Source organism: Megachile rotundata, chromosome 2, assembly GCF_050947335.1.
Source record: "Megachile rotundata isolate GNS110a chromosome 2, iyMegRotu1, whole genome shotgun sequence".
In the NCBI taxonomy this organism is placed as follows: domain Eukaryota; kingdom Metazoa; phylum Arthropoda; class Insecta; order Hymenoptera; family Megachilidae; genus Megachile; species Megachile rotundata.
The window spans coordinates 9,505,166-9,528,528 of NC_134984.1; the positions used below are offsets into that span (position 1 = coordinate 9,505,166).

The window sequence follows — 23,363 nt, forward strand, 5'->3', positions numbered from 1 at the left end:
AAAATACCTACATTGATGACATATAATTTCACATTTTAAATACCCTACAAAATTACACTTATGGTAAATTCAGAACATAATTTTTGAAGAAAAGAAAAAAAAATAATAAATATATTATCAGCCTAATTTCAAACTTTAAGAGCCCTAACTTTCAATTTACCATTTTTCTTTCATATTTTATATATAGTTTCATAAATATTCGTGACATAAAGACATAATTTTTAAGGGGTGTTTTTCCCAGAGCGGTTTTATTGCAGGACGAAAAGTAGTTGCATCTCTGACAGCCTCGTTATAAATTTAATATTAGGTCGTTTCATGAACACGCGTTATGTTTCATTTTTATTCTCAAATAGATGTATGTAGGAACTTTAAACGAATTACTGTTTCATTTCGGAGAGTTGTTATAGTTTTATAAAATTCTCTTTCCATGTACGAAGCTTGAATTAAATCTCGATTTTCTTATTAGAAAAGAATGATAACTCATTAGAAAATAACTTATTAGAAAAGAATCGTGTAAAAATAAATTTGAATTAAAATCATAAATATTTATATAAATCTTAAAATTTAAACGTAACCACCTTTTGTAAAAACGATAGACATTTCTTGATAGCCAAAACTAAAACTAGACGAGCCGACTTAGCTCGAACTTGTCTTCCAGATAAAAGCGACAGAATCATAAAATTGTTCCGCTAATGATATTATATACACTTTTCCGATTAATAACGATAACTACAGAAGCTAGATGTTCAGTATCAAAGAATCGAACTCGAGGAACCTAATAAAGAAGTTCCAGAACTCAGAGGATAGGAACAACCTCAGAGTCGTGGAATCCAATTGACTTCCAACTCGAACCGTCTGATTGAAACTCGAAGCTCGTGAGACCTAACTGGATCGATTCCCAACTTATGGGATTTCTGGGATAAGGACAACATGAAGACATAGGACACAATATGACAGATACCGGATTCGACAATCCGTATTTGATAGACAACCTCCACACGGAGTTTCCTAATTCCCAAGGCACTTATGAGATCTTAAGAAGTTTCTGATACTCCTCAAACCCCATACGGTCTCAGATGTTCGGAACCTGTTCATCTGTCAGACATATGAACACACTTTTTCGAACACGTGATCCTTGTCAGAAAGTTTACCGAAGAAATTTGTCCTTTCCGTTCGACGTTTCATTTATCATTCATTCATCGTTTCGTGTATCATTTTATTTACCACTGAATTATCACTTAAGACATTAGGTTTAATAAAAGAGTCTTTTATACAGTTTCCTGTGCAGTTATATATCATATTTTATTAGCACCTGTACCTTCTTTTGTTTAACTGTACACGGTACAAAAATTCTAAATAAAATTTTTATCGAAGAGGTACGCGAATTCATAAAACCATTTCAAAATAAAATACGTCACTGTCACTAGTTCATATAAAAATACAATGTGTTGGAAAGATAAGTGTGTCAAAAAAGACCCAGATTGTTTGAAGTATGAACTCAATGGCGTCTTGATAAGTGACAAACGAAGACCACTTTCTGAAGGTGGTGCACGTGGATCTTTCAGATTACCAAGACATCTATAAAGATATCTCTGATAATTCTATGGGGTTCTCTACAAGGTTTCCCTTTCTTGGAGGGTGTAAACTTTTACGACTCCCTAGTATCATCAGTAGCTCGTACAAAAAGATGTGAAGGTTCAACTCTTATGGGATTTGTAGCATCGAGTATCAGATATTGTGTATCTGGATCACGTCTTTCGAATTATGGCTGTCATTTCTGTTATAAATCGAATGAGTCTAATTCAGTCTTACAAGACGGCGTTCTGGAGTGTATTAGTTCAACCCTACGGCTTACATGTGGACATCAATTTTGGAGCGAGAAGGTTGCAATATTAGGAGTTTGAGTAATTGTTGTAGTGATTGTAAGTACTAGACTGTATTCTGTTTTAACAAAATTATTTTAAGATGCTGTTTTGGTTAATTTGTTTAGAATTGATATGTTCAGTGAATTTTGCATATTTTATATTTGTGGAGTAATAATATATTTTATATTTTTAAAGTAGTAGTATTCTTACAATTAGTATAGTATACATTTAATAGATATGGTATATTTAATATACTTAATATAGTTTGTGTAACTTGATATGTTTAGTCGATGTAATACAATTAATATACCGAATATACTTAACATGCTTAATATGTTTAGCATATATAACATATCAGGCACTTTTGGTAAATTAATACAATTCTATATTATTAGTATATTAATTAGTTTTAGTATATCGTCATTTTTTGTGTATACTAGGATACTTAATATACTAGGTACATCTGATGTACCCAATACAATTAATATAATTAATAGGTGTACTTAATATAATTAATAGACATAGTACACCCAGCATGCTTAGTACATTTAATATATTTACAATACTTAGTATATACAGTATATTAACAATAATCTACACTATTTTGTTCTACTAAAAATTTATTTTATAGCATTACTCCATAATACTAATTAAAAAATTCAGAATAGCATTGATGATAATTATTATTCTAATTAATTGAATTGAAAAAGTTAACCAATATTATAAATAATATTTTCCAATTTATATTAAGAAAGAATAGTAATAGTTAAATTATAATTAATTTTTAAAGTAAAATATTCGATAACTTATTTTTTGATTAAGCGATCAGGAATGGCAAGAATATATAAAAGTTATAGTTAATAATTGATAACCAGTGTTTCTTACAAAAATAATATATAATATTTATAATTTAATTATTCAACACTATTAAAGGATATACAAATTAATAAATATATTAAAATTTGTTCAGAAAGTGAATATATGTATGTGCTTGTTTTATTCGTAAGTAAATAAAGATTAATTTATATTTGAAAATTTCCAAATTTGGAGACTTGTTAATTTGTGACTCTGTAAATTTGTAAATTTGGGAATTTGTAAACTTTCAAATTTGAAAATTTGATCACTGGAAATTCTGTGATTTAATTTAACTTAAATTTAAAAATTTAAAAATTTGGAAATTCTCAAATCTGAAAACTTGTAGATTTATAAACTTACAACTGTTAAAATTACTATTTATAAATTTATAAATTTGACAATTACACAATTCAATATTAAATAACTAAAATATTCGGGTTAAAAATTTCAAAAATTTAAAAGTTAAAAAATCTGAAAATTCTAAAATAAATGAACTAAAAATTTAAAAATAAATTACCGAAACATCTTTCTAACAGTGTCCATACACAGCAAAGTCTCATATATGAACAACTGACATTCCTCGCAACTCGCGAACCTCTGTCCATCAAACTCAAAATGTACATTCAACATAAGACATTGTTTATTGAGTACTTACGACATTGTTTCTGCGGCGGGAGGCTTCGCCTCCTCTTGCCGCTCGCAGTTTTTGTCCCTATGATTATCGATGTTTCTCAAGCAGCCTCTCACTAATTGCTCCCAACGAAGATACTCGAGCAGATTTCCACGATACCACTCTCAAATACTTTCACCGTTACAAAATATCTCGATCACTCTATCTCATCACGCTGCTCTCCGTAAAATCGATCCCGTTTAACCCCGTACTTTAAATTCGACCCATAAATTGAATACTCGAGCAGCTACGAAACCGCAAAATAATTATACGAATATACAACCCGCCTGATCCATTGATTTATTGTCACGGATATTCGAGGTAACGTGTGTGTGCTATTTAAGAAACCGCGTTCGCGTTCTCAGCCCCCGTTTTTATCGACCCCTCGCCGATATACTCCACAGAATTATTTTGCATCGTCGTGCACCGATTATATAACTCGTTTTGGTATCCAGCCCCGGTCTCGTCAATTTTCGGCATCGTCATCGATCCCTCCGTCCTTTCGTTGCCTTCGGGAGCTCCGTTTTTCTCTCCAGTCACAAAATCATCGACGTTTCTTGACACTCACTAACCTATTTCCCGACCGCCGAATCGATGATTGCACGATCACTCGTGCATCGTGTTCTCGTGATCGGCCAAAAAATTGTCCGCGCGGGTCCTCATCTTCCGACTCAGAGTAAAATCTATTATTCGACCAGCGGTTTCGATTAAGGAATCGTGGATGACAGAGGATAAATCGCGAGCGAGCGCACTGGCCTGGATAGCAGCATCTCACGCGTTTTCATCCGTGTTTCGCTCGTTGTTCCGTGGTTTTTATGAAAGAAGCACTGTGACAACGATTCGTGGCTCGTTCAGGTGGCTTCCGTTGATCACGATCGCGATGCGTTTTATCACGAAACGGAAGAACGAGCTGGAAAATGATGAACGGACAGCATCGCGGAAGCACGAGGAAAAGCTGCTCGACGGACGACGATGTCGGACCCTGGACGATCGAAGCTACCGACGGAGTCACTCTACCGCTGCACATGCGTGTAGGGATTCGCGCCAATTTCTTTCCATCACATTGCCTCTTAGGGGATGTTCACAATGACGCTCGCGAGCTGTTTGCGAGCAATTCGCGAGCAGCGAACTGATCAATCACGCTGTTCACTTGGAAGGTAGCTATACGGTGCAGAAATATGTCAATCCTCTTTGTTTTTATTAATCAATATTCGGTAGCTAATATTATTCAAATGTTATTCAAATTATTCTTTAAATATTATTATGAAATAATAAGAATAAGTATTATTCTTCAAATAACAAATTATAAATCTTTTTATTAACATTGAAACTACCAAAACAGTTCAATGATTAATTTTCAAATTTTTCATATTAAATTGTGGAATTTGAGGTTTTCCTGAAATTTGTGTTGACTTTTATCACTATACAAAATTTGTGTGTATATTAATTTGTGTTTCGTTGCTTATTTATTTTTCAACTTCATTTTAAACACTAAAAATAATAAAACAGTTTTGCAAGTTTCTTACTCAAAAAGTTAAAGTATTTTTCAAACCAGAGAAACCTGGGTTGATTTTGACAAGGATAAAGAATTAATGTGTACATTAATTTATGTTGTATTATTTATTTATTTTTCAACTTCATTTTTAACACTAAAAATACTAAAACATTTTTACAAGTTTCTCATTCAAAAAATTAAAGTATTTTTCAACCCAGCGAAATCTGAGTTGATTTTCATAAAGATAAAGAATTAATGTGTACATTAATTTATGTTCCATTATTTATTCATTTTTTAACTTCATTTTTAATACTACAAATACTAAAACATTTTTACAAGTTTCATTCTAAATTACAAAATTTTTAAAGTGTTTTTCCTGAAATCTGTGTTGATTTTCACAAGAATAAAAAATTAATGTGCACATTAATTTATGTTGCATAATTTATTTATTCCTCAACTTCATTTCTTATTTTAAATTACAATGTTGGTTAACGTGGTTTTCTCGTCAAAATAAAGTATTAATGTGTATATTGATTCATGCTCTATCATTTATTTATTAATTTTTTTGTTTTAATTTTGTTATCAATGTAAGTATTATACGTTGGTGGGTTTAGGTAATGTAAATATTATGTTAATGTTCATAGAAACTAATTTCAAGCGTCCCATAAATATACCAATCGCTTAAGAAAAAAGTTCCGTGTTCTTTTATGTACAAAAATATTAAGTTTTGTACACAAAAGTCGATTTGTAATTTCAATAATATTTTTTAATATTTACTGTATTTTTTTTTTCTATTTATTATTGCAAGGTATAATTTATCTACATTTGAATGTGTACGATTATTTAGAAAAGTTATTCGTATCAATATTCCCCCTTAATTTTCTGTGAGAATGTCAGAGAAATTCATCTAATGAAATATTTTCGACAAACCAGCCTAAATTTGAAAATTAAATTTCCAATGAAAATTAAATTCTTGTTCTTATGTTCTGTCCAATGAGGCCAATAATTTTCTAATGTATCAATATATTTCTTATTGCTCGTTTTGTGAGAAATAAATGCTATGGTGTTTTTTCCATGAACGAAGATACACAAATCGAATCACCAAAGATATATTTCAGCAAATATTTCACATTTTTTCATATATCGTGCCAACACGAATTAAATCCATCTAGCCCGTCTATATTGAATTTTTTGAATTATTCTACATGAATCTAAATAACTAAGTATAACCTACAAAAAACATATAGTAAACATTAAAAAAAAATAGTTATAAAACATTATTTTACAAGATAAATATTATGACTAACATTTTCTCAATGTGTACTTATGTTCGCTAGAGCGAATAAGGGTCTCCCCGATTTATCTTCGTTTTTCAGCCCTGGTGGACATTATCTTCGCTCTGACAATGTGTGGAGATGGTACGATGGTTCTGCGGATGGTTTTTGCAACATTTAATTTGCAATCGTCTCACTGTTGAACCAATGTCGAGATAGAAGCTAATCGTAGAATTTTACGTTTATCTCAAGGAGACACTTTTGGAGGGTGACCTAAACGCTTCTTCTGAACACGATTACGCCTTTTAGTGACATAATGGGCAATAACATTTTTTGAACAACCTATTTGTTTCGCAATATAGCCGTAACCTTTGCCTTCAATGCGAAAAGTATCGATCGTACCTTTTTTCTCTCTCTGGAACTTCGTTTCCACGAGGCACTTCAGTTTCTGATCTTCATAAACGAATCTTACGAATGCAAAATGGGAGAAATGGGAGCAATATGGCGATGTGGTATTTTTGTTAGAGGACAGAAAGGATTTCTGAATGTTTACTCGTTAAATTAATAATTAGTGAATAATTTAATTTCAAGATAATATATCGTCAAAATATTATTAAAACCACATCTCAATCATTCAAGTTTATGAATGTATAATCCAAACTGTGACCAATTTCTGAAGAACCGTGAAAAACTTATCTTATTTATCAGAGAATTAAATTTCCTTAAGTGTGACGTCCGATGATAAATTCAGGACTGATTTTTGGGACCTCTAGCGGAAAATTGATACGCTCCGGTGATTCTTGTTTATTTTAGGTCGAAAAGGTATCAAAAGACACCTTTCAAATTTCAACTTAAAATTATTTTTCAAGTTTCATAATTTCTACACAATTAATTTTTTGACTTTTCATACAATAGTTGTTAAATTCAGTGATATCATTTTCTTCCAGCTCATTCTAGATCTAAAAAAGTGCAAATGGTATACTTATTTCTACCATGAGCTGTCTGATACCTTAAGGATTTCATGACAGTGCGTAATTTTAAACCATTTTACATATCAACACCATTTTGCAGCATCATATCAATTGTAATCAGATTAGAGAATCCCAATTTCAGTTGTAACGGAAAATACAGGAGTTGCGGCATAACTTTGATATTCGCTTATTTCCCGCCGTGTTGCATTTTACATAGCTATATTTATATTTTGTAGATTGATGAATTAAGCTAGAATTTACAACCTGATTAAATAAACTCTAATAAAGACACATCAATGTATCAATAAATATATTCCTCAAATTATCTACATTTAGATAATTTGAAATCCCAATTTTGGCAATTATTTGCATTCAAACGAAAATGTATTAAGACACCTTTTGATCGAAATAGATATACACAAAATCATGGTAGAAATAATGTTTACAAATGTTTCTACATGGTTTAGTTCGTTATGAAGTTCTAAAAGTTTTTAAAGCGAAACGAATATCTCTGAAAAAGCATGACAAAATATTGCTTTTTGACTTCAAACTAGCAGAATTACGAAATTGCATTTCACATATTTTCGGAAGCCGAACATCTACTGTCCTTGTCTCTCCTGATCAAAACAACATAAAACATACGAGGATAGTTGGAGCGTATCAGTTTTCCGTCAAAGGTTCTAAAGAACAGTCCTGGGTTTATTTGACACCAGAATCCACCCTTAAAATGGACTAAAATCCCTAGATTAGAGATTATCGATGATCTTGCTGTTGAAAATTAGAGAGCAAGCATATATTAAAATTGAAAGTTCCCAAATTCCCAAAATCCCAAATCCCCAAATCCCCAAATCCCCAAATTTCCAAATTTCCAGATTCCCAGATTCCCAGATTCCCAGACTCCCAAATTCCCAAATTCCCAAATTCTCAAATTCCCAAATTCCCAAATTCCAAAATTCCCAAATTCCCAAATTCCCAAATTCCCAAATTCCCAGATTCCCAAATTCCCAAATCGCCAAATCCCCAAATCCCCAAATTTCCGAAGTCCAAAATTCCTAAATTCCCAAATTCCCAAATTCCCAAATTCCCAAATCTCCAAACCCCACATTCCCAAATCCCCAAATCTCCAAATCCCCAAATCCCCAAATCCCCAAATTCCCAAAATTCCAGATTCCCAGATTCCCAGATTCCCAAATTCCCAAATTCCCGAATTCCCAAATTCCCAAATTCCCAAATTTCCAAATTCCCAAATCCCCAAATCCCCAAATCCCCAAATCCCCAAATCCCCAAATCCTCAAATCCCCAAATTCCCAAATTCCCAAATTCTCAAATTCCCAAATTCCCAAATTCCCAGATTCCCAAATTCCCAAATCGCCAAATCCCCAAATCCCCAAATTTCCGAAGTCCAAAATTCCTAAATTCCCAAATTCCCAAGTTCCCAAATCCCCAAACCCCACATTCCCAAATCCCCAAATCTCCAAATCCCCAAATTCCCAAATTCTCAAACCCCCAAATTCCCAAATTCCCCAATTCCCAAATTCCCAAAGTCCAATGTTCCCAAATTTATAAATTTGTAAATCCCTAAATTTCCAAATTTCGATACAATAAAATTTTACCTTGATAATACACTAATTAGAAATCGATAGATAGTTGGCCCCTTTTCTCCTCCATCGTCATTTTCTTAATATACGTCCACCGAACATCGTTTACATGAAAATCCTTAAACGTTATTAACTGTAACGAACCAGACCGTGAAAGTTTCAGAACTCTCTTGTTAAACTTGTGGTTTGGCAATTTCAGTTACCATCATTATGACCATTAGAAACGTTCTGCCTGAGTAACCACGTCTTTGTGTATACCTTTCGTTCTTTCTCCCGGAACAAACTAGTCCTTTTAGTAAAAATATTTTCTCCGCACGGCAAGCTTTAATATTTCTAAATAAACAAGGTGTATTCGACGCATTTACTCTTTCTGAAAACAATCTTATTAAAAAAATTGCCATCATTGTAATTTAATTTTTAAAGCATATGTTTCACTTTCTTGAATTGATTTCTGAATTCTTTTACTTTAATTTCGTTTGCAAAATTTTTTATGTAACTTTTTGAACATAATAATTTTTCTGTTATTTTTGTTTATATTTGCATTTATATTTAATTCTTTCTGCACTCGTGTAATTTTAAAGTCACAAATTTTAAATTCAGAATTTGAATTTTTTATTTTATTTTATTTTAGAATTTCATTTTAAATTCAGAATCTTAAGTTCACACGCTTTATTCTTGTTTTCCCTAAATTTTTTAAATTCTTTAAATATTCTACAATGGTGATTTAGAATAATTTATTATATTTTTGTCACATAGCTAGGTCCACAATTTAAATATAGGTGTCTGACGCTTTTATCGAGTGTAAAACAGTCGAATTATAGAAAGTTAGAACGCACAATGGTCATCGCACTCGATTTCATTTTGTAGTTCATGGTGAAAGTGACAAGTTGAAAGTATTTTCATATTATAAAAAAACAATACGTTGTACGATTTTTTTCTCTGTCAAGAATTTTAGAAAATTTTGTCCATTATTATTTTGTCCATTTACTTTAACCGAAGTGTTTCGTGCAGTATTATTCAGTGCAAGAGGAGGAATCAAAAAATAATATATGTACTACGAAATTCTTATATATTTTCTCGATCATAAATAAATAACAAAATTTTATGATTAATAAATTTTCCGTAAATAATTGTTTATGTCTCCTCAAAATATTGCAACTTTGCAGTACATCATTTTTTTTCATAAAAATTGTTTGTACGAGTATAGTAAATATTAATACTCGTACATTACTTTCTTATTAGTAGTGTAAGATTTCAAAATTGACTTATTCATAAAAATTCTAAAAATCATGGAACAAAGAGTTACTTTATTATCACTTTACAAATATCACTTAAAAATATCACTTTATTTATATTATCCAATATTTTACGTATTGTGTAAAATTATTGTATACGATCTTGCTGTAATTTAAAATATGTATACGCTTTCAGAAGTTGACCTCTAAACATAATCGCAACTTCAGTAGATCTGAAGCTTCGTGTAAGTGACATTGCAGAATTTTTTTTTAAAATTAAGCGACCTTTGTTCGGGAGCATTGTATGATCACAGGAAGGATATCGTAAAAGAGGAAGACCTATTTATCATACAACGAGGCACAGCCGATCGAAACTACCTTCCGGTGAAGTCTCTTGCCGTTGAGCATGCGCGTTAAACAATAATGCAAGGATTTATGTTAAACAATGACCTCGTATCGATTTTCATTTCGCTCCTATTTTTAACACACTGTTTCCCCCGGGAGAGGAAGCCAATTTTCTTACTCTATGTCCTGGAACTTCATGAATGAATTTTGTTAAAGAAGACCAAGGGATTCTAATTTCAAATTCAAATTAAATTGAAAGTTAAATTTAAATTTAAGTGCAATTTAATTCCGCGTAAGTTTTGTAACGGGAAAAGGGAGTTCTGAGTTCACTGCTTTCAGCTGATTTTGCACGAAGAAAAGTAGCTAAAAATGTTCTTAACAAAAAGGTCTGAATTCAAATCTAATCACAAGCTTCATCTGACACTGAAGTTTTAAATTAATTTTACGTTTTTATTCTAAAATTTATTTAAACAATTGCAGACATTGTAGGTGTATTAATAAATACCACAAAATTTTTATTCAAGTCTCTATCATATATGGATTTATAAAAATTATATTTATCAGAATAATTTCTAATTAGAGAAAGAATAATTCTTATTCCTACAGAATAATCTTTATTCAAAGACTTAAGGACTTGTAAATATATTGGAGGTATATTTAAAAAAGATGTCAATTTCAAGTTTAAATCTCAATGATACTTCAGTGCATAAAAATCATTTTCTATTTCCTCATATAATTATTTTTTAACAGTGCTGTTACTTAAAGACTTACTTAAAGAATTGCAAAAGTATTGTAGGTAATTAACAAAAATTTTAACAATTCATACTTTAAATCAGTATATGTATAAAAATCATTTTTATTTGCTTATACAATTTTTCTCTATTTCTATTCAAAACTTTAAAAATACATTTTTCGATATTTACTTTGAAATTTTGTTGACAGATTGCGAAGTACCGTGATTAAATTTCTCGCGAGAATCCAATGTCGGATTAGGATGAAGAAAGTATCATTTATCATTTAGGAACGTCTACCGGCTTAAAACTATCGTGGTATTAACTCAAATCTTGACTTCATATCGATCGCAGCCAAGAAACCGGATGAGAAATGGACGTTTTATTTTCAAAAGCTGTTGTCCACGCTTTTGCAAGTATAATGAATTGTTTCATTATTCGTTCAATACTTTTTCTACGAAGAAAAAGGCGAAACGATTTTTAAAACGGTGCCATCGTACCATAACTCTTGTATTCTCGCAAATTCATTTTCCGCTGTTTCCTTTAATTGCTTTCGCGATAATCTTGAAACAACGAAGTTAGTCTGCGATGAAAGTATAAAATGAACACACGCTGCATGAAGATTAATGGATATGCATATTAATTCTTTGCGTAGAAGTAGTAGTGTAAAGGATTTTCAACCCCTTGTGTTATGATTTATTTGTCGGGTGTGTCAGTCGGAAGTAACCGATCACAGCTACAATATTAAACCAGAGAAGAAGTTAACATGTTATGTAAATTTTGTACGTAGTACCCGCAAAAATAAAAATTCGAGTAGTTTTACAATTTTGTAAATTTGAGAATTTAAATACTTATAGTTTGAAAATTTGATCGTATAGAAATTTGAAAGTTTGAATTTTCGAGTGTGTAGATATTACGTGAACTTATGAGTTTGAGAATTGAGAAACAAAGAAAGATTGATATAATCGAAATATACGTCTCTTGAAATCATTTGAATTTCATCCGAAAATGCGGCAAATTAATAATTTCTGTTTAAGAAACACATACCTAATCTAATGTAATTGTGGAGAAGAAAAATGAAACAAAACTGAACAGTGTTTCCCAATGAAACGAAGGGATTCTTTAAATTATTCTCATCACTCACCCTAATTATGCTGGACTTTCCCACCCCTGGTACACCGAGAAACACAACTTTGACACGATCCAGAGTGTCTGCGGGGCTTTCTTCCTCTTTCGATCCGCTTTCGGTATTTTCATAGGTTATTGTCTGGCCTCTCCTCTCCAAGTAATCCAGATCGAGCTCTGCAAAACACATACACAATTTCAGTTTTAAAATATAAAAATTAATCCCTTGCCTTATGATTTATTTGTCAGGTGCGTCAGTCGGAACTACGTACAGCTACAATATTAAAACAGAGAAAAAAAGTTGAAATGTTATGTCAATTTTGTATTCAGCTATCCTTGACTATGCAAATTATAATTGGACTTAAACTCAAATTGAAGCGTATTCAAAATTTGACTAAGATGTGTCACAGTTGAAGCGTGAGTGCGTCACGTGTGGGAGACGGTGTTTGTAAGGCAAGGGGTTAACCGGTGATAAATTGCTACAGCTTTGTAAATTTTGATAAATCGTCATACAGTATGTATTTTTAGTGTAGTTCATCCATCTAAATATTCCTGAGACGCGTATAATTTAATTATTCTTCTTTTATATTCTTTCAATTGTTTTAAAGGTCAGATTTAGTTTGGTAAATAAAATAGTAAATGTATTTGTTGCGTACTATTTAAGCTGTGAACTATTTTAGTTTTCAAATTAAGAAATTGGTGAAGCAGATTGAAACTAAATTAAAACAAAAAAAAATGCATTCTATTAACACAACTCTAAATAAATAAATTATATTATTTCTGCTTCAGTTATAACATCAAAATATGTGGAATTACATGTATAATCGCATCGTAACGAAGGGGTTTAATCCGGTAATTGCGCGGGAATACATTATTTGTAGCTTTAATGGGGATATTTTCACGTACAGTCACTGAGGGATTATATTTCCGCAAAACGTGTACCTTCTTTTTCGTAAATCATTTTCGCAGTAAGTTCATTACCGCCTGCGGACAGAGACGAATCACAGTTGAGGGACGTGGCGAGAGAGTAAAACGAAGTAAATACGTGCTCCCTTTGCCGCCTAAAATGAGATTCGGTGAAGAGAATTTGAAAATAAATCGCGGAAACGTAAAAAGAGCGTAAATTTCGGTAAATGAGACTTTAATGGGACGAATGCGGTTGAGAAATGTTGGATATTTAATTGTTCTAACCAAAAAGAAGCTGCTTACACAGATATTTTATTATTTCGGTCTTGGCTTCTTCGTGTAAAGACAAATGCTTGCGGTATCTGAATTCGATAAATTTTGTAATTTTGCAAAATGTTTGTATTGTCTTCGTATCGTCAATTTGAAAGACAGTAAATATAAAAGATTCTAAATTTTTAAACTTGTATATTTGCAAGTTACATTTGGTAAATTTGTAAATTTATATATTTATGAATTTATAAATTTGTAAATTTGAAAGTTGATAAATTAGAATATTCCTTTTGAAAGTTGATAAAAGAATTATTTCTAACTTTCTGAATTAGCAAATTCGAAAGTCGTAAATTTGAAAGTATATCAATTTTAGAAATAGTAAATTTGTATATTTACAATTTTTGAAATGTCCAAATTCGCTAACTTCTAATTTCTAACTTTCTAAATTTGATACTATTGAAATTCAAAGTACCTAAATTTTCAAATTTAAAAGTTCTTCAGTCTGCAACGACTGAACAAATGATTAATGTATCCGGTCTCTATATTGCCACTTCCCCTAGGGAATCCTAGCGTGCTCGTAATTGTACCGCTTGGCCATAGCTTCAGAGGCATTCGCAAAAGGCTTCAATCAAATTTACATTTTGATTGGTACATTGTGCTGCTATATAACCACTAAAATATCGATTTATTTCTTTTTTAATATCTTTAATACAATACATCTAAATATACTATATTTCAATGTGATATTTTTTATTATCAAATATTCGCAACATCCTAAATGACATAGTCAAATGAGATCAATATTACAGTTCCTGACCATCAAATTAGGATTACTATAAATTTTCAGCATTTCACGTTTTCTGTAAAATTAAAAAGCCTGTTCAAATTGTAATGATATTTATTAGCTACTAACATAACTACTACTGTACATAACATTCTTAACATATGTTAATATCTTGTATTTCCTTTGTTTTGGTCACAGCTTGCATGCTCCGTATACATTGATCAAATGTCTTATATCTTCCTTATTTTCCCAAATACCTGTAATTCTTTTCAACTCAGATAATGTGATTGGAAAGTTGTAAACTAGTCTTTTGAGTAGGCAGACATTTTCTATGGCATTCAAATTTCACCTGACGCACTATCGATTCTAGAGCCTAACGTAAACGCTCGCATGGCCCTTAATCGCTCATCACGCATACAATTTATTATCACGATAGTAACAAATTGCTATTCTGTATAGAAATTCCACATCTCCAAATTTCCAAATTTCCAAATGTCTAAATCTCCAATTCTCCGAATCTCCAAATTACTAAATTTCTAAATTTCCAAATTTCCAAATTCCCAAATTTCCAAATCTCCAATTCTCCGAATCTTCAAATTTCTAAATCTCCGAATCATCAAATTTCCAAATTTCCAAATTTCCAAATTCCCAAATTTCCAAATCTCCAATTCTCCGAATCTTCAAATTTCTAAATCTCCGAATCATCAAATTTCCAAATTTTCAAATTTCCAAATTTCCAAATTCCCAAATTTCCAAATCTCCAAATTTCCAAATCTCCAAATTTCCAAATCTCCAAATTTCCAAATCTCCAATTCTCCGAATCTTCAAATTTCTAAATCTCCGAATCATCAAATTTCCAAGTTTCCAAATCTCCAAATTTCCAAATTTCCAAATCTCCAAATTTCCAAATCTCCAATTCTCCGAATCTTCAAATTTCTAAATCTCCGAATCATCAAATCTCCAAATTTCCAAATTTCCAAATTTCCAAATCTCCAAATTTCCAAATCTCCAAATTACCAATTTTCCAAATTTCCAAATTTCCAAATGTCCAAATCTCCAATTCACCGAGTCTCCAAATCTCCGAACCTTCAAATTTCCAAATCTCCAAGTCACTATCGTTATCAATGTATTTAGTAATAATTTTGCATGACCTAAGACAATTTTCCATATATGACATAATATTCTAACCATGAAAGTGAATTGTGATTAAATTCAGTAAAGTATATACTTCTGTAATCGTAATGAAATGTGTGCCTCTTTGCAAATAATTATAACATTGAAAATATTTTTGCAAATATCTTTGAAAGTGAGGTGAAACGACGATTATACATACAGAGAAAAGTTATTTAGAATGATACCCTTGACAAAATATTTCAAGGTCATCGTAGTCGATGCCTCATTACAGATAATTATTACTAATTCAGTAATGTTACTAATTGCACATAATAAGTATTTAAACTAGTAGACAGTCGTTAATAACTCCTGATGTTGATGCAACTATAAACTCTAAACAAAACAAACAAAACTAATCGAACAAAAACAGATATCAAAATAACACATATTTCAAAATTGACTTACTGTAAATTCTGAGGAGGAATGGTTTTGGAGAAAGAAAACACTGAACGCTTCGAACATTTTATAAGACAAATATATTATAGCTTTACATAGAGAGAAATGGTTTCTAATACTGACAATTCAGTTCACAATTATAATTACAGTATTAATGATCACGTTAATAAAATGTATTCAATAACGTTGCTTTGCTTAAAATTATCCGTGGAAATAATTCGTGTCTACGGCTAAAACAGAGTTGCACGCAGACAGTTTTAACTTTAGCTATCTTACCGCAATTAGAATTATGTCAAAACTCGGATAATCTATTCTTAGAAAAATTATGTTCTGGTTTGATTGTACAGTAATATGAAAAATTGGTGTATTTATAAATTAACGCCGAAGAGGAACTGCCGTGCAGAAGATGAATTCTTTTCCTTATTCTACTCGGTTTTTGCGTATCAAATGGCTGGTTTGAAGTTGACATTCTTTATACAAAATGGCGGAAACAAATAATGTATCAGTGTATGTTTCCTGTATTATTAAAAATAGAGAGTTGTTGACAATTTATTTCTCCGTGTTTGTAGTTTCTAATATTTGTCGAAGGTATTTTTGTGTAAATTATAAGACAAATTAAATTCTTGAAAATAATCTATTACTATTTGTAGTTAATAACTCTGTGGTATATTAACTGTAAATATATAATATTTGCAGGTTATAACAAAATGATAGGATACAATATTTATTTAATTCCTCTATAATGTGACTATAGTAACTCAATTATAAAGGTCCGTAATGAAAGATTTGTGTCAAATAAGTAATAAATGTAAGACAAAAATTTGATAAATTCATTTTAAGGTATTGAAGGTTACGTAAAATTTTCTGTCATTCGTGTATTTAATTATCAATAATGAAACTACGAAGTAACGTGTGCAAGTCTTTGATACGTTTAACACATTTTTACTTAAAAATTTGTAGGGTATTTTAGTGGTTTTTATTGTAAACTTCACGAGTTTACCAATTTTAAGCGTCAACCCATTTTAAATTACCAAATTATTAATTTTTTAAATTATCACATCTGAAAATTGTCAAGTTTAAAGCCTCAAAAATTTGCAAATTTATCATTTTTGAACCTCTAAATTTATAAGTCATTAAATCACCAAATTCTCAAAATTTTTAATTTTAAAATTTTTAAGTTTCCAAGCTATCAAAATCATAAATTTAAAAATTCTTAAATGGTTATATTCTCAAATATCCAAATTTCCAAATTTCCAAATCTCCAATTCCCCGAATCTCCAAATCTCTAAATTTCCAATTTTTCCAATTTTTCCAAATTTCCAAATCTCCAAACCTCTAAATTTCCAAATTTCCAAATTTCCAAATCCCCGAATCTCCAAATCTCCAAATCATCAAATTTCCAAATTTCCAAATCTCCAAATCTCTAAATTTCCAAATTTCCAAATCCCCGAATTTCCAAATCCCCGAATCTCCGAATCACCAAATTTCCAAATTTCCAAATCTCCAAATCTCTAAATTTCCAAATTTCCAAATCCCCGAATTTCCAAATCCCCGAATCTCCAAATCTCCGAATCATCAAATTTCCAAATTTCCAAATCTCCAAATCTCTAAATTTCCAAATTTCCAAATCCCCGAATCTCCAAATCTCCGAATCACCAAATTTCCAAATTTCCAAATCTCCAAATCTCTAAATTTCCAATTCCCCGAATCTCCAAATCTCCAAATCTCTAAATCTCCAAGTCACAAACTACTCAAATTCTCAAATTCCAATATTTTCAAATCTCTAAATTTTCAATTATTCAAATCATAAATTTTTAAAGTCTCAAATATCCTAAATTTTTAAATTCCTAAATCCCAAGATTTCTGAATTCTTAAAATCCATAAAGAATTCATATTTTTTAAAAGTTTTGCATCATTATCCCTCTTACTTTTACTTAACATAAAACAAGTGATTAATTTCACAAATTTGGATCAGAAAATATGAGCCATTAAACTGAACCACACGAGAGATTTAAATAAGCAACCGTAATAAACTAAAACTTTTTACAGTTTATTTTGATTAATGAATATTTCTTTTAACGAGGTAATCCGCTGCAAGTTTCATGTATAAATCAGCCATTTCATCTGCAGTAACCTATAATAACATATTATAAAACAAATATTGTTGCGATTGTTCTCATAAAATCTTCTTGTATTTTAATTTTATTCTATATACAGTTCGTCACTGTTTTTGTATTTAATTAAGGAAAGTTGACATCTTTTTCATATTATGAATCATAATATCATATGACTTTAGTATAATAATTATATCAAACTTATAGTAACTCTTGTCAATATTCTATCAATTTCTAAATAAATAAATAAATTAACACATTTTTTATTTTTTATTACTATGAATGCATTCTTTTTGAAGAGAATACAAATTTTATTTATTTCAAGTAATTAGTTTGTCGTATAGCAAATAATGTATAAGGAAATTTTATTTTATTTATTTGAACTAATTAATTTGTCGTACAGCAAATAAAATATAAGGAAATGTATTCAATACAAACAAATGTATTTTTACATCGCAAAAATATTCGGAAATTTAATTTTTGACAACAAAAAATTTTGTCGAAAAATACAAAAAATATTTTCATATAATACAAAATTTTTAAATGTGGATATTTGTTAGATAGATTTTGTTTAAGTATACGTCGTAATTGATTAAATATGTTAATTATAATTTTTTGTAAATAATTTATGATGCACTTCCATTCATTTAATAATCTTTGTTTTAATCTTTTCTTTGACGTAATTGGCTTTTGTAATCTTTCTAATAATCCTATAAGTTTTTTAATAATCCTATGGTTTTCAATTAAGTTTAAATCAGGTGATATATTATTTGCTGTACAACAAATTACTTCACGTAAATAAATAATATTTGTATTTAAAAAAAAAGTATACATTATGGTAATAAAAACATAACAAATATGTACAAATATATGTATAGAATAATAATTGATAAAATAATACAGCGACAGAATATTAATAAGAGTCACTGTTTATAAATTTAAATTATCCACATCACATGGATATTTTTCGTTATGTATTAATTTCATGTTTCATCAAGGATTAATTAACATATGTTGATATTAAATCAGCATTATGTTTTGAGGACGGTAGACAACACATTACATTTCTGTTTCTTTCATTTTGTTTCGCCTTTATTTTATTATAAATTATAAAACATAAAATAAATTATACGAAAAAGAATATACACTCGTTCTTAATCTTTGGCATTATAATTATCAAGTAATAAAAAAGATAAATTTGAATCTATTCGTTTTAAAAGAATTATAAGTTTTTTAAAATTAAGTATTTTTTATTGACTGTGTGTCCAAAATTACAAAACAATAAGTAATTAAAATTTAAACAAAATTTAAATTTAAATTTAAGCATAATTTTCTGATAAGTTATTAAAATATTAAAATTATTAAAAGTTATTAAAATTAATTTGTAACTACTATTAATAATTAGTAATCTATCAATGTTTAAATACTTAGATATTTTGAATAAAAAAATTGATAAAAACTGATAATTTTAATGTTTTGATTACAATTTCCTTTGATGTAAAATTTATTCAATTTTTGAGCAATGTTATATTTATTTAGTAACGATATTAAAAATGTGATTCATTTCGAGGTTATTCAGCAACGATACAAGAAAATTGCATATGAACAGTTGCAGATAGTTCATTCAAAAACGATGTAAAATTATGGTAAACATCAAGGTAATAATAAAATATTGAGGTACAAGGTATAAATAAGTTCGCTCAATTCTTGTTCGGATACAAATATTTTTCGATACTTATACTTCCTAATTTTCGCCGAGTTAGTTTCTTTCAGTCTTAATTTTGCAACAACATTTACAACAACGTTTCAAGAACAAAACGATCAAATTATGTGTTTAGAATAAAGTAACATTTATATTAGGTATTTAAAAATCAACATCTAAAATGGATGAAAAATAATACATAGTAATTTACTAATATTATTCTCTATTTACATTTCATTCCAGTACAAATAATTGAGAGAATCAAGATGCAAGTTTCATTAATTACAAATTGTTGGCTTGAAAATTGTCGAACCCTGTAATTTACATATACACTACCGTCCATAAGTATCCGGACACCAGCGAAATATGCATTCGCGTTGCATGAAAGTTATTCAAGTATCTGCAACAGTAACTAAAATCGATTTTTTTTCTACGAAGGTCAGAATACTGGAACGTTTTTCCATTGATAATTCTCGTTTGGAACTCGTATCTCGATGGAAAAGAAGCTACAGACGAACTAAACCGAAACTGTCGAGCACGTAACGTTACCTCCATTCTTATCTCCATTGAGGGAACCTAAACATCTACCAACAGTTTACAAACATTTGAAACATATCGAAGAACCCTCTGAATACGTTCTGCACCATAGAAATGAAACACAGTAGAAATTAAAATTTTTTTTAGAATCGAAAGCGTGTCATTGGATTCACAAATTTGGACTTTGTACTTCTGGACATGAATTTTACTTTCACACTTTCATTGTATAATTTGTACTTAAAAATTAATTCTATTACGTTATGACACCTCAAAAAAGATAATAATAATTATTACAAATGATATGATAACCCTAAATACCTTTCGTACAAAGTTCAACTATGTTTTATGTAACGAAACCAAGTGTCCGTATACTTATGGACGGTAGTGCATATAAAAACGATTAAAAATTCGTGAAAACTCTTGCATCTTCATCGTTCGATAATAAAATATATTCTTGCAATTACATCACAGTATATTATACAATATTCTCAGCGTAATATTTCCCATCTGTTATTTTATTCGTCTGTTATTTTATTTGATAAGATTATTTAACAGTTACTACTTACAGACATTATGTTTTAATGTTCATCTTAAAATTACATGTTAATATTAGTAAAAAATGAAAACAAGAAATATGTATATCATTAAAAATTAATCCTTTGGTCTAACATCGTAAAATATTCATTTTTAAAATTAAAATTAATTTAATTTTAAAAGAAATTAAAAATGGGCCTCGTTTAAATATATACACGTACAGTAATTATTGAATAATTAGTTTCGTTTTAACGGATCCTCCAAAGGATTAATGATTTCCATTGCAGCTGAGCATATCATCACTATTCATTTCTCATGACCATTTGCTGTATTAATAAGCTTCATTTCTCATTTTCAAAATCTAGATTACACGCATCGAATAATTCATGTTGGAATTAAGCTTTTGTTGGGAATTAATGATTGATGAACAATTTTCCGCGATATAATTAATCTCTGTGCCAAATGATCACAAATTTATGTATTCAACGTTTGATACAGGGTGTCTCATTTAAGGTGCCATTGTAAAAAATTTCAAAGACGTGCTTTTCAAAAAAAAAACAAATGTGTCCTTTAGTATTTCTAGTGGGTAGTCAAACGGTTATTTGACTAATTGTTATTTATGTTACTTTTACTTTATTTATTTTTATTTATGTCACTTTTATTTTATTTATTTTTATTTATGTTACTTTTATTTTATTTATTTTTATTAAAGTTACTTTTATTTTATTTATTTTTATTCATGTTACTTTCATTTTATTTATTTTCATTTATGTTAATTTTATTAATTTTGTAATGCATGGTCTTCAAGGTTATTTCAAGGTCAACTTGTCTTTTCTATCATAAACCAATATTTTTTATTCTGGAATCATATTCTACGTGAAAAAATGCATGATTTTTGTTTCACACATTTTGTTATAAGTTCAATATTAAACGTGCAACAAAATTTCTTAAGATATCTAATTAATTTTTCATATTTTTATCACAAATATTTTTTCTATTAAAATGACAATGTTACTTTGTTTTAGAAGGTTTCTTATTTCATTTAAGAACATTACAATAAATGATTTAAATTTTGACTATCAACTTCAGGACACTTATTAATTCGTTTAATAAAAGAGGTAAGAACAGATGAACATTCAAACAAATTCAAAAAATAATTATATAGTATCTCAAATTTGAAATAAAATTTGTAAGAAAATATTTCAACAAAAGTTATAATTAAAGATGTGCAACGTGTTACATAATTTCAGTAATAAAAACAGGCGTAGTTTATTTATGTTTGACAAAATACAATTATTTTAAGTAACAACACAACAAAAGGTTAATATTAATCATTTATAAAAACAAGTAATTATTCATTTATAAAAACAGACAATTATTCATTTATAAAGACAGACCATTCATAAAAATATTCATAATAAAAAATTAATTTATCATTATCTATTGCTAAAAAACACAAAAGAATTTTCGAAAAATATTTATAAAAAAGTAAACAAAGAAATAAATAAGAAAATGCGGAATTATTTAAGGGAATTATCGTCCCAATCATTTTTACCTTAATATCTGACAAGATCTTCGAGAACGGAACATTTTGTTCGGCGCTTATCGAGCGTTACTTGTAAAATAAAGAGAAATGTTGCGATATTTCACAGGTCCGCAACTTACGAGGGTTGTAATCCAGAGTTAAAGAAGAAAAATGAAGCAGTCGAATTTATCGCAAAGTACTACGAACTAGGGACGTCTTTTTGTGGATGTACAAGGTGTTCTGTAATACGTGAACCTCGCTTCAGAAATTATTTCAGGAATTAAAAACAACGAAAACGGTAATATGTTTAAATAAACCGTTTCCATTATTTTTCTTAAATTTATGAAATTCATTAAATTAACCCTCAAATGAGTCACATATTACAGATTGATAACATAACTTTCGGCGATAGTTTTATTTCTAATAAAGTGTATTGAAGGTTATGTTTCATTGATAGCTCAGCTTCAAATCTTGTAATTATAAACATAACTTTCATTCAAAGCATCCTTTGCGTTCAAACTGCTCTTTACATAAATACACATATGTAATTTTTACATTAATTAATTTTCACTAAATCTTATTTCATCAGGCTATTATAAGTATTGTCGTTTTTGAAAATAATTTTAATGCATTTAGAAAATTATGTCTTACAAATTAATTAAAAAAATATTTTTCATTATTTTTTCTAGTCAATTTTTAATTCTTCTTTAAAAGTCTCTTTACAAAAATATTTGTTTCAACTTTATTGAGATTGACACAAGTATTTTATCAAGGTATTTTTGGACATCATTGTTTAAAATTTTTACAGTAACTAATTCTGTAAGTACTGTAAAAAAAAAGCAAACTAAAAGCAAAGTAATTCTGTACTTTTATCAGATTTAGTTCAAATTTTTACAATTAGAGGCTTCGTACATTGAGTTGTGCATATTAAATATTTCACGAATAATAATAAGGTATAAATAGCTTACTGTACAAATGAGATAGGTTTATTTTTGTAAATAAGATAAGAAACGACAGTACTCATCAAATAATTTTCTTTAATTACAACTTTAAAGAACGTTTGAACGCACCGATCTTTTTCCTCGCAATCTATAATTGCAAATTGTCCTTTAGTCACAGTTTCCTCCTGAACTCTTACGAAACTTTCCAGGTTGTAGTTCCAGTTGTTTCGTTCGCGATTTAGAATTCACTTAAGTTGCACCAACACCATAAAGTAGGTGACCATAGCTCCCAAGACCTGAAAAGTTTTTTGTTTAAT

At 29.4% G+C, this 23,363-nt stretch overlaps 2 protein-coding genes across 2 annotated transcripts in view; one reads left to right on the plus strand and one right to left on the minus strand.

Annotated features, from left to right (window-relative positions):
- Positions 1 to 23,363, plus strand: part of LOC100877368 (uncharacterized) — a 115,183-nt gene that overhangs the window by 47,608 nt on the left and 44,212 nt on the right. The window lies entirely within an intron of this gene.
- The window catches only part of Orco (odorant receptor co-receptor), a 28,095-nt gene continuing 26,549 nt past the window's right edge, over positions 21,818 to 23,363 (minus strand). The window contains exon 9 of the mRNA XM_076540091.1: positions 21,818 to 23,342. Coding sequence (XP_076396206.1) covers positions 23,292 to 23,342 — 51 coding nt within the window. The 3' untranslated portion in view covers positions 21,818 to 23,291. The remainder of the gene's footprint in view (positions 23,343 to 23,363) is intronic.